General features: G+C 39.4%; 2 protein-coding genes across 2 annotated transcripts in view; both read right to left on the bottom strand.

Annotated features, from left to right (window-relative positions):
- CCDC33 (coiled-coil domain containing 33) overlaps nt 1-2,034 on the bottom strand; it is a 29,763-nt gene extending 27,729 nt beyond the window's left edge. The window contains exons 1-2 of the mRNA XM_053464975.1: nt 1,925-2,034; nt 430-593 (exon numbers count right to left, since the gene is read on the bottom strand). The gene's annotated coding sequence lies outside the window, so the exon portion shown is untranslated. The remainder of the gene's footprint in view (nt 1-429; nt 594-1,924) is intronic.
- LOC128491403 (uncharacterized) lies at nt 426-5,636 on the bottom strand. The gene is made up of 4 exons (XM_053463725.1): nt 5,234-5,636; nt 3,540-4,141; nt 1,925-2,053; nt 426-593 (listed from the first exon to the last, which is right to left on the bottom strand). The coding sequence occupies exons 1-4, from the start codon at nt 5,535-5,537 to the stop codon at nt 426-428; spliced, it is 1,203 nt and encodes a 400-aa protein (XP_053319700.1). The 5' UTR covers nt 5,538-5,636.
- Between the last annotated feature and the right edge of the window lie 6,179 nt (nt 5,637-11,815).

Consider the following 11,815-nt stretch of genomic DNA (forward strand, 5'->3'; position numbering starts at 1 on the left):
CAAAGAGAGGTTAAATATATAAAGACAGTTGGCTGATGTCAAGACATGGGTTGGCTTTATAGATGAGGGGCCTGAGGATTGACTAGACCCAAGACATAATACCAACGTGCATTAGACTGTAAGCTTTAGTTGGCAAAACATCTTGGTGATCACTGTATGTGTTTACCAAATTATATATCTGATTTTACATTTCTGAGGCAGATCTTGACAATATAAAAATAAACTATAATAATAACATAGCATTAGAATGCAGGCTAGAAGGGATATGCTAATTATCTGCCATCCTACAGAGAGGTCCTTAACCCAGCTGGGATAGCTAGCTATTGCAGAAATTGTTACCTTAGGGCAGTAAAGTAATTAGGTCCCTTAGGTTGATTTAAGTTACTTTGGTTAACGGGACTATTACTTGTGTGTCCATATCTTACTCACAAAGTGACAAAAGGAGATGGAGCTGAGCCTGCCGTAGTTGTGGGGAGGTGAGTGGCTGAGTGGAGGGTAACAATAATTTTCTCTGTTCCAGGTGAGGGCAAGAAGCTAGACTCTCCATCTGATCCATAAACAGGGTCACTCTGTGCTGGCGGCTTGTCTGTAACCTGAGGAAGACAATTTTTTATCCGTGGATAGATAAAAAAATAAAACAGTATAGGAAGCAGTGCAAAGAACAAGAGATGAGGAATGCATACAATTTAGTCCTCTTTCAGACATCCCACTGTGATAATTTCTCTGCTATTACTGCCCTTGTCACACAGACATAAATGCACAAATGCATTTCCATGCAAAAGATCTGCTAATCCCGATCTGGACACATGGGTAAAATCTGTGGATCCATCTCCAACTTACTTGTTGAACGAAACTAATAAGCACCTCCATGCTGCAACCTCTGCTACACTATATGGACAAAAGTATTGGGACACCTGACCATTACACTAACAGGGACTTTTATGACATCGCATTCTAAATACATAGACATTAATATGTAGCTGGTCCCCCTTTTGCAGCTGTAACAGCTTCCACACTGGGTTTTTTTCCCCTTCTTTTGGATGAACAGGAACAAATTAACAGATATAGGAAAGGCTGAACTTGACGGACGCATGTCTTTTTTCAGCCTATATTTTTTGTCCACATAGTGTATTTCTGCCCCGACTACGTGGTCAGAGTTGTGTTATTGCACCCAATGCCATTCGAGGAGAAGTCAAATCAGCATAAATTTCCACTTTTGCTCCTGTAACGGCATGCTGCTCAACAGGGCTGATCAGTAAATATTCAGTCAATCAACATATGTCGGGGGCAGTATATTTTCTTAAATTGCAAGCAACCATTTTATTACTGCACCCATCTAAACATACAAGTATTATTATAATCCTTCTCAGCAACTTCATATACTTCTCTAGTACTGCAACTGTGTCTTGCATTTAATCTGCTTTATTGTATTACACACAGCTCTATTGTTGAATCTTTTGCCATTATTCATTGTTATTTCAGTTCTAAGCAAACACATCCCAGCAGTCTACAACACTGCTGCCACTTTTGTTTCTTCTTCTATGCATGGATACAAGCAGCAACATATCAAAGTAAATATTTCATTTGTTTTAATGCGACTTGCCCCATTATGTGGTTTTGCATACACATAGTATTGAAATGGAAACATAGAATTTGACAACATAAAAGAACAGTCTGATGCATCTAGTTGGCATTTTCCTCCTTGTTGTGGAGCCTGAAAACTGACGTATACCTTAGCTATGACTTATTTTCAGGATAGGCTTATACATGCTTGCACACCTGCACTGTATTGACATCTACTATACCTGCTAAAACGTTATTCCATGTATCGACTACACTTTGGTTGATTAATCTGACCATCCATAACAGATGGCACCCTACTTTTACTTGATTGTTACTGAATGAATAGTAGGTAGGTACTCACATGAGACTTTTTGATGGGACTTGGTGTCTTTGGAGGTGAAGGCAGTAGCAGTGGAACATCATCTGGTAATCTGCTGGAGACAGGAAGCACCGGAGCAGGAGACTCATCTGAGCGGTCAGTGAGGTCATGCTGGGAGAAAAATTAACAAAGGAGAAAAAGGTGCAAATGAAAAACAGAATGGAAAAATATTATTAATTAACATACATAAAATGTTGTCTTAATCAAAGTTATTTATAATGAACAAGAAAGGGAACCATTGGCATTTGCATGTGGAGAAGAAAAAAAGGTGTAAGTAGTATTATCACTTGACCACAAAAAAAGCACGTGTGATGTTAAATGTAATGTAATGCTATGTCTGTTTATTATATTTTAAATTTGTGAAATATTACTGATTTGGCTTGAAGTTAATGGATCAGTATCAGAGGCTGTTTACATTATGCATTTAAATGGAGAAGCAGAGATAAATATAAATAGATAATAAAAAAAATATTGGGATAAGCTTTATACGACCAAACAGAGATAGGTTAGGCCCTACATATATTTAAGCAATCTTCCTGAATAAGCAAATTCTGTCCTTGGGAATTACTGTAAATGATTCACCCGCTTTCACTGCATTTGGACAGGTCTTTGTGGAGATACAAGCTCTAAGAGGGACTACTAACATCTCTAGTTCCTGGGTTTTACTTGTATCCTATGCATGAATAGCTTTCCAAAAAGAAATCTAAGTTATATAATACATACTGATATATGGTGGTCCTTTATTTTAGGGATTACAATTTCAATTAGAAACACTTATTTGTTCCATGGTCGTTCGTCCACAGTCCTTTCCATTTAATGGATGATCAGAGTAATCTAATTGAAGCCAGAGTCCATGGTGCTCACCAGGAATATTAGCAGCTCTTATACTGACTCTTCTAAGGATTTATTTTAAATGGAGGCTGCCCTAAACCTGCCATCAGCCTGTTGAATACATATCTGTAGCCAGTCCTGTTCCACCCAGTGTGGGTAGGAGTGAACACTGGAACCATGGGGCCTCGACCTTGGGTGTAAGAGAAAACTTTATGGACTGGTAAGGTATGTATCATTGCATATACCGGTAGGTGCTAGATATATACGTATATAATTATTAAAAACTGTTTGAACATAATAGTGTTTTATAAACGTGCATGGCACATGTTTGTGCAGCTACACAAAAGGGGCATCCTTTTATTATTTAACTTTAGTTTTTTATATTTAGCCAATTCACAAATGGTCTAGTTGGACATTATTCTGTGTAATGGATTCTGCATACATTCATACATTTTTCCCTGCTGCATGCATTGAAACATGGTGTGTGCTGTAAGGTAAGTTGAACAATGGGCAATACAATGTTCTAAGCAATTACCAATAATTGGCCTAATAATTACCAAACTTTGTAAAAACTTAATGAAATGACAGGTTCACTTTAACACCCACAATTACAAGTTTGCTCAGACTGCCTCAGATTTTAGTGCAATAGATGTACTGTCCCACCAAAAGTATAATCCATTCTACAGAATTAAAGGCGTTATGGGGGGATGGGACAAAGGCCTTATTCAAAGGCCTTGATTTGCCTTCCCCTAAACCTAAGCATTACCTGGTCTTGTAGTGAGTCTGTATCAGGAGATAGTCTGTCCTCTTCTTCAAGGGTGGTCTGAAGATCTTGGGCATCTGACACTTGATGTGTTCTCGAAGGGTAGCTGGCATGCAAAGTATCTATTTTGGAAGATTCACCTTGGTAGGAAACTGATCTGGGGGTGCTAGATTGGGGAATTGGGGTTCTGAAAGTAGGAGGTGCGGGGGAGGCTGGTTTAGGTGTGCTTAGATGATGAGGGTCATGTCTAGGGGTGGTCTCCAGGGAAGTTCCACTTCTTGCATTGCCTGGTCTAGGTGAGACGTGTTTGGAGATTTCCTCAGGTGTAGGTGGCTGATATTCTTTGAAGCAGACGTTGTATGCCAAACGGCCGCAATGCATAGCCATCTGGTTGCCTCCCACTCGGAGAAGTGCTAGGATCCCCTGGTAATTGTATAGAGGCTGGAAAGGGCCAGCTCGTAAGTTAATACGGGGCTGGTTGGTTCGGGGGTATATTGCAAATATAGCCTGTCCCACCTTTCTTCCCTTGTTTGGGAAGTTACCTCCAAACTTAAGAACATCAATGCATAATCGGACATCATGGTGCTTATCATTCTTACAGAGACCTAGGATGTAAAGGGAAGAGAATCATTACGAATCTACAGAAAGGAAGAATGGCGGTAGAAATGAATGATTATAATAACATTAAAAAGTAGATAATATAGTAGTATAATTGGATGTCTTTTAAGGATTGTACTCGGAGGCAAATTTTCTTGTCTTCTCTTCAAGAGATTATAATGTCCAGGTGCTGGGCATTGCAGGTAAGCTGCAGTTTGAACACTATGCATTATGAAGCACCAGTCAAAGTAAGCTTCTCTAGCATGAAAGCCTGACCTTGCCATACATAATGTATAGGTTCAACAAACCTCACCAATTTCACTTAAAACTCAGCACTTCTTGCAAGAGAAGCTTCCTTGCTTGGCCCTTCTTAATGCATAGTTAAGTCTGAGAGTTGAGACCGAAACACACCCAAAATGCTTGCTTTTATCTGACATAGGGGTACAGCCCTTTAATAATTGAATCGATTATTTTAAATAGTCATCAGAATAAAAAAAAATAGTCTGGAAATACAGAATAAGCACAGTAGGTGTCCCCAGACCACAATATCATATTAGATTAATTCATTACTATAAGGTGAACAGTGTGATGGATTCTTAGTATTAACCCTTTTAAGAAAACACATTGTTTAATTATTTGCATCTCTTCTTATCTATTATTAACAGACATCTTTCAATGATGTGTGTACATTTAAGAAAAATAGTTATCATATGAGCCCAAGAGAAAACACAGTCATAAGTCAAAGATGATACCGTTAATAAGGCCAACACACGAAATGATTTAAAGTTGCATAAAATTTTGGCACCTTCAAATGAAAGAAGCCTCTTAAATTTACATTTTTCAACTAAAGACTAAGTTTTGAAGTTTTTTTTGCAAGTATACAACATGATACAATTGTGATCAACATATAATTGTTCAATTATTTTCATTATGTTTAAAAATGTGCCTTTTGGGTGGCTTGATAATGAAATAGACACCCGTATTGCTGGCCATGCAGGCTATAGCTGCATTGTTCCCAACCCATTTACCCCCCAAAAAGAGAAATATACAAACAGCAGGATAAACAGGTATGAGTGAGTGTGCCCCCCGTTACCAGTCACCTTGAGGCAAAATGAAGAGGAAGGTGTCCTTTTCAAAGTTGATAGTATCTGTCAGGTCTGTTTGCTCTGCAGTGTCAGACTCAGCCTGGTTACTGTGGACTATGTCCCCATGGTTGATGCTAAGTGTGACTCCCTTCACTGAGTCGTCTAGTAGAGGGTTTTCAACACGCAAGACAAGCTGGTACCGGCCTGGCTCATTAAACTGGGCATCGAGAAGGCGGAATTCCAGAGACAATACCTTGTCATCCAACCGAAGGCGTGGGGGCCCAGGTGGAATAGCAGGGGCAGCAGCTGGGGCTGGCATGGGAAGCTATAGATAGACACGGTTTCATTGATAACTCATTGTCTCTCTCAATTCTCCGTGTTCACTGCTTTTCTTGACAGCTCTGCCATGTTCCCTCCTGTCTGCTTTCCTCCTCCCTTTCTCTGCCTTCTCTTCCCTGTGTTCTCTACCTGCTTTGTACACCTGCAAGGAGTGGTAAAGGGGGTTGTGATAAAAACAGCCACATTTACCTGGCTGCTGTTTGTTTGGGACAAACCAGGTAACCAGGAGTACTGTCTCAACAAAACGATCCCCTATTTACATATTCAATACGAGCTAGAGCAGCTAAGTGCCTTGTGTTTGAGAAAGGGAGAAAAGGTTTGTCAAAGATAGCTGCAGGGTGGAACCAGGGTGGGGGGGACAGAACATGTTGTGATCTTGTACATAAGTGTTTATTTAGTTTTCCATCATTATACTTATTTACACATTAAAATAGCAAATAAAGGATATCAATTTTGTGTTGTGTAACATTTAATCAGTCTCTTTGTATTCAACTGTATTGTAAAGCTGTAGATGGTTACTGTATAATTAATAATAACCCTTACAAACTGTTCCAGAATACCAGAATCTATACAAAAAGCAGTATTTATCTGAGGAACATTTAGGATAATGAACATTCTTACCCAGAGCTTTACTCCTGTGTTCAAAGCAGATGCAACATGAATTCCAGGTTTCATGCAGCCAGGTGACACTCTGATACTTAACCACTAAGTATGAATCCAAGAGTAAAAAAAGAAGTGGGAAAAGAAACGATGTTTGTCAGTAAGTTTCACTCAAGTGATAGAAGTGGGATGTGAACAACTTCGATTGACCTCTCATTGGTTGACACTTGAGAGAGACCCTGGTGAATTAAACCAGCCTTGCAACACATTTACAGCATTCCTTCCACACCTCTTGTTTGGGGGGGAAAAATCGTATTTTTTATTTTATACTCAGGAATGGATACACATTGAAGCCACGTGGGTAACTCTTGCGTTTTTAATTATACATTAGTGCAGTGTTTTCTTCATGAAGTGTGCCTGTTTAGGAAGGACACTCACCCTGGCAATTAAAGGGGAACTCCCATCTTACATTGATATTGATAGGAGAGTTGAGAAGTCTCCCCTGAAAGACTGAGAACGCCTTCACCTTAGTGAGGGCTCCTCCAGCCCCCTCCAGTTGGTTGCCCACTGTAATGGTTGTACCCCCTGATGGCAGCCCTTTTATGCTCACATAACTTGTGTCTGGACATTTCTAGCCAGTAAGTATGGGGGCGCCGATGACCAGCAGTCCACTGGGAATTTGCTGAAGATTAGAACGTATTGGTGCCACAAATGGTGGCAACTGCCACATTTTGCGAGGCACCCTACTGACAATATAACGTCAATATGCCACATACAGAAAATAAAATCATTTAAATTTAAATCACTCCGCCACTCTTTCCTTCCCTGATGTCTCCCTTTTTCTTGGTAAACAGAATGTTTGGTGGGTATGATGTATCGTAATGTTCTAAAGCCCTAAAAGTAGCAATAATGGGTACATAAACCACATTAAATGTGCTTATAAACAAAATATACACATTTTTAGACATAGAAAGATTTTATTAGGTCATGGTCAGTAGCGTACCTAAGGGTGGGGCATACCGCTCCGGGTGCCCAGTGAGCCGGCAGATGTCTTTGCAGCCCGACGGCCGCCTAACATGGGCTCGCAGCTCGCCACTGTGGAGTTTTCACACTGTGCGAGGAAACTCTCTTTTTCTGCCCTGATTCCTGCCTCTCCTTGGCGGGGAAAGACACACAGTGTGTGGACTCCACAGCGCTAAGCTGACGGTGTATGTTAGGTGGCTATCAGGCCGCATAGACATCTGGTGGCCCCAGTGCTGCTCGGCCAGCCCCCAGACCAGTGAATTCTGCAGGTGAGGGTGTGTTTTGTGGCAGAAATGGGACAGGCAGGCTGTTTCAGGAGTAGCGGTGCCACAGGCAGGCTGTTTTAGCCACGTCAATGTCTGACTTAATATATATAGTGATGAGGGTTATGCTGTACAACCATCAATGTCTGACTTAGTATTTAATGATGGGAGTTATGCTGTACCATACCCATTCAGTAAACGTTATTTAGTAAAACTTATTTAATTTATTTATAAGTTAATAACTTATTTTTTCAGATTTCTTTCTAGTTGACGTACAGTTTACAAATTTGTGAAATAAAGTAAATTATTTTTTATGTTTAATGTCTACATTTTAGGGGGGGCACATACAGAATCCTTATATGGGTATACAGGAAGACGTAGTAATGAGATGAAACCTTTTGGTTACAACATTCTAGTTCTTATTTTACTGTTTAGAACCTTTGTACCATTTTGTGAAAAAAATCTCTAGGGCCTGCATCAATTTCTATATGGTATAACATGGAAGGGAGCACTATGCCAAGGGATAGCCTGACATTTTGTTGGCAATGATAAGGGATGTTGCTTATGTGAGATAACAGCTGATTCATTTACTGGGTTGCACTGGTAAGTTTGGTGAGATCTGGTAGTAGAAGTGACAAGGTAGGAAGAAAAGATTACAGTGTGCCATTGGCATGGAATTATGTCAAATTACAGGTTGTAGAGGAAGGAAGGGTGACTGATATATGGGGAAGGGTACACTGTGACTGGGTATGCCGTGCAAGGAAAGGATTCTCATGGGTAAAGCAGAGTGTAGAGAGAGGGGGCAGCAAGGTAACAGAAAGTTGGCAACATGTTAAAAATGTTGCCTTGGTAGTCACATCTCAGTACGTCAATCCGTCTCCTTAGTATCTCACAGCACGTCGCTGGCTCAGAACTTGGCAGGTCAGATGGAATTCTGAATTTGTGCCATAGAGAGGACTGATCCGCTCAGCATAACAAATACCGTTATATAAGACATATAACCGTTACTAAAGACATTATAATGCTAGGAAGTGCAATAGTGCACGGGCTATAATTGGCATAATAATAGACAGAAGTGTTCTGTGGTGTATAAAAGGAACCCTTATTAGTGGCACTAAGAAGTTTACTTGTCTTATTGCCAATATAGAGTTAAAACACCTGGTCCATTTTGTAACATTGTATTTGGCCATTTTGCAGCATTGTTGTTGTTGGCATTACTGGATATTACGCATTGAGAAAACCACTGATCACATGAAAATCTGTATTAGTGGTTATACATTTGTGAAGAATAGCATAGCCTTCTTTATTAAAGGAGCATTTGAGAGGTTTTGGGTTGAATGATACATAGTAACTGGTGGTTCTGCTGACTGCACAATATTGCTTACTTATTTCATGACATAACAGTGTGGCAGGAGGTACATCATTTAGGAGAGTCTGAGCTATGTTCCCAAGTTTTGTCCTCTCATAAAAAATGTATTACTTCAAAATCACCCTGCAACCAGTAGGAATACTATGTTCAGAATAATTTGGTTTCAAGGAGAACTGGAACTTCTGCTTCTCCTGAATCATGCTTGTCCCAGTACTTAAGGATCCCTAACCCCTGATTAGCGGAAGTGGGGGGGTTTCAGCGAGTTTACCAGACTGCCAAGCAAATCCACATTCCTTGTACAGTAGCAAACATAAAAAGTAATTCCTGGAAGCTTCCTTGGTAGCAGTCAATAATCTTTGATCAAAACATTTGCCTCTGTTACATTTATTTTCTGTTGCTTTTTTCTGGTTGAGCCGTTGATGTCCTTTGGCTTAATCTTGAATGTAAAATGCAACAGAACATCAACATTGTTGTTCCCTGCTGCAGTGTTCATTTTTTTTCCATCATGGGAAATAGACTATTGCAGGCAGTGTGTTGTTGGTCATGCTTCTCTTGGCCCAGACTGGATATTGATGGACATGGTGGTGTAATATGTGATGTACCAGTTAAACTGTAATGCAGGTAGTCTATCTCTGGTATAACGTGAAGCATCTTCTAGCATCTCAGGTACTTCAGTCTCCTGCAATCAATTTGGCCAGACTCACATGCCCGCTACACAAGTAGTCCCAGAATCTGGTTCAGACATACCAAACCTTTGCCAGCTTGCCCATTTGTTTACTGATTTAAACAATTTTTATAACACAGACTTACAGTATATTTCTGCCTTTCCCTTTTTCTCTGGGGTGTTTTTGCAGTGATTTGTCATTTCCTGGTCTTTGAGAATAACGACTCTTCAATAGTTGGCGTATCTATGGAAACCTCATATAGGTTAGCCGTTTGCCTAGTGCCAAAGCTGTTTGATATTTCACACCAACCACTTTACAAAATAGCACAGTATGACGTGGAAGCCAATGTAATGCCACCTGGAATGGAATGTCATTTCACCAACATACTTACTGTGGTTCATAAAATAAATACTGAATTGTTTACCATATCTAATAAACCAAGGTAGACACCTAGAACATGAATTGTGTTCTTTATATAGAGCGTGAGTTTTAGCAACGGGAGTGCTACATTGGTCATGTTCCCGAAATAGCCTCACATTTCCACTAAAACATAACTATATATATATATCTGTGAGTGCAGTCTCAATAGTATATATATATATATATATATATATATATATATATATATATATATCTATATAGGTTTGGGAAACAAGGGCATTTGAGTCTACATTTTAATTTAAAAGTTGTTGATCCATGGAGTCATGTTTCTCTTAATCTGCATTTTTTCAGAGATAAACTTAGTTAACACCCATGCTGGATTCAACTGCTATAGAATAATGTAAAGTTTGATTTCAATAGTGTGAGCATCCCTGAATAGACTTCCAGGACAAAAGTTGCTAGAAGTAAATACACTAAGATTGTTTTCAGGCAGACTGTGATGGCACCAGACTTACAGTATCTTTTAGGGGCCCCCTGAACCCCCTGTGTTACTGTTAAGGGTATTTCTTAGATGAGAAACCAAAAAAAAAACTAGCTGGGACTTAATTAAGGGGAAGTCCATTAGCAAATGTGTTTTATTTGAGTAAAACGGCAGGTATTTATACAGTGTAGAACATTGTAATATATGTAAAACAAACAATAATAACAAGGAGTTTTTTTTTCACTTTATATTAACGAATAGGGTGTAGCGGAAGGCCAGAACAAAAAACTAGTGTAATAAATGCCATCTTTTTTAATACGCAGGCACCTGGGCTTACCATGTGTGCCATTCGAGAATGCTGCCCTGTGCTGAATTATCCATGGTTCCATGCATTTGCTCACAATGGACCTTATACAGGTTCCACCACACAGACATTAGACAAAGGGTTACTGGTATATGAATTTATAGCACACAGGAGTGATTGGCAACAGATAAGAATCTCAAAGTCTAAGAACATTGTTGAACTGATATAACATCATAGGGCAGATTTCAACGCAATATACCACATACAGCTGAATGCTACTTTTTATTGTGATTATTACGAAGAATATCAATGTTATGTCTTCCTGCATTTTAGTATTCAGTAATGTTGGTTTGGCTTGATTCAGTTGTTTTTTACAATTGATGACGACTAAATCTAGAGACATTTTAGTCCCACATTTTTATCCATATTGGACTTCATTTTGCATGCATCCAGTGCATTTTGTTGCCCGCAATCTGGTGCATGTATTTTGTTTATGGGAGTTGGAAAATGAGACTTCTATCTCATCTTATCTCCTGTAAAGTGGGCAGACCTTTTAGACATTCAGGATCCTGATGGGTTGGAAGCTTTAACTATTTATTTAATTTAATTAGAAGGTTAATGTAGTAAAGGGAAGGTATTGAGATATTTGGTTATAGTATAAAGCTGAGGAGTTTGGACACATGCGTGCATTTACAGGGCCAGCCTTAGGTTTTCTTTTTGCGGCCTAGGCCAGCTGTCTCCAGTACCTCCACGCTTGCACTTAGGTAGCTGGTAAGGTAAGTTATGGGACTTTTAGGAAAAGTTATAGGGAATGAAAAAATACATGATATTTGGATAACTTGGAAACGTTGCCTCAGTATCAGTATGTGCAACTGTAAATCTTAAAATTAGTCAAATATATTGCTTGCAATTCCACATACAGCTCTGTGCTGTCTAGCGTATGGCAGTGCTGTGAAGTACCACCACATATTTCACTACCTCCACTACGCTGCCCCTCTGCATGCCCCCAGAATCCCTCTTTTAAACCTAAATACATATGTTGCATTTCTCCCTTGATGGGTTTTTTTTGTTCTAGGAATGTTTGGTGGTTTTGAATGTACCACAGCCCTAAAAGTTACAATAATGTGTTTATAAATGGAAGAAAACGTGCTTGTAAATTAAATTGTATTATT

The sequence above is a fragment of the Spea bombifrons genome, chromosome 4, assembly GCF_027358695.1.
Source record: "Spea bombifrons isolate aSpeBom1 chromosome 4, aSpeBom1.2.pri, whole genome shotgun sequence".
NCBI lineage: Eukaryota > Metazoa > Chordata > Amphibia > Anura > Pelobatidae > Spea > Spea bombifrons.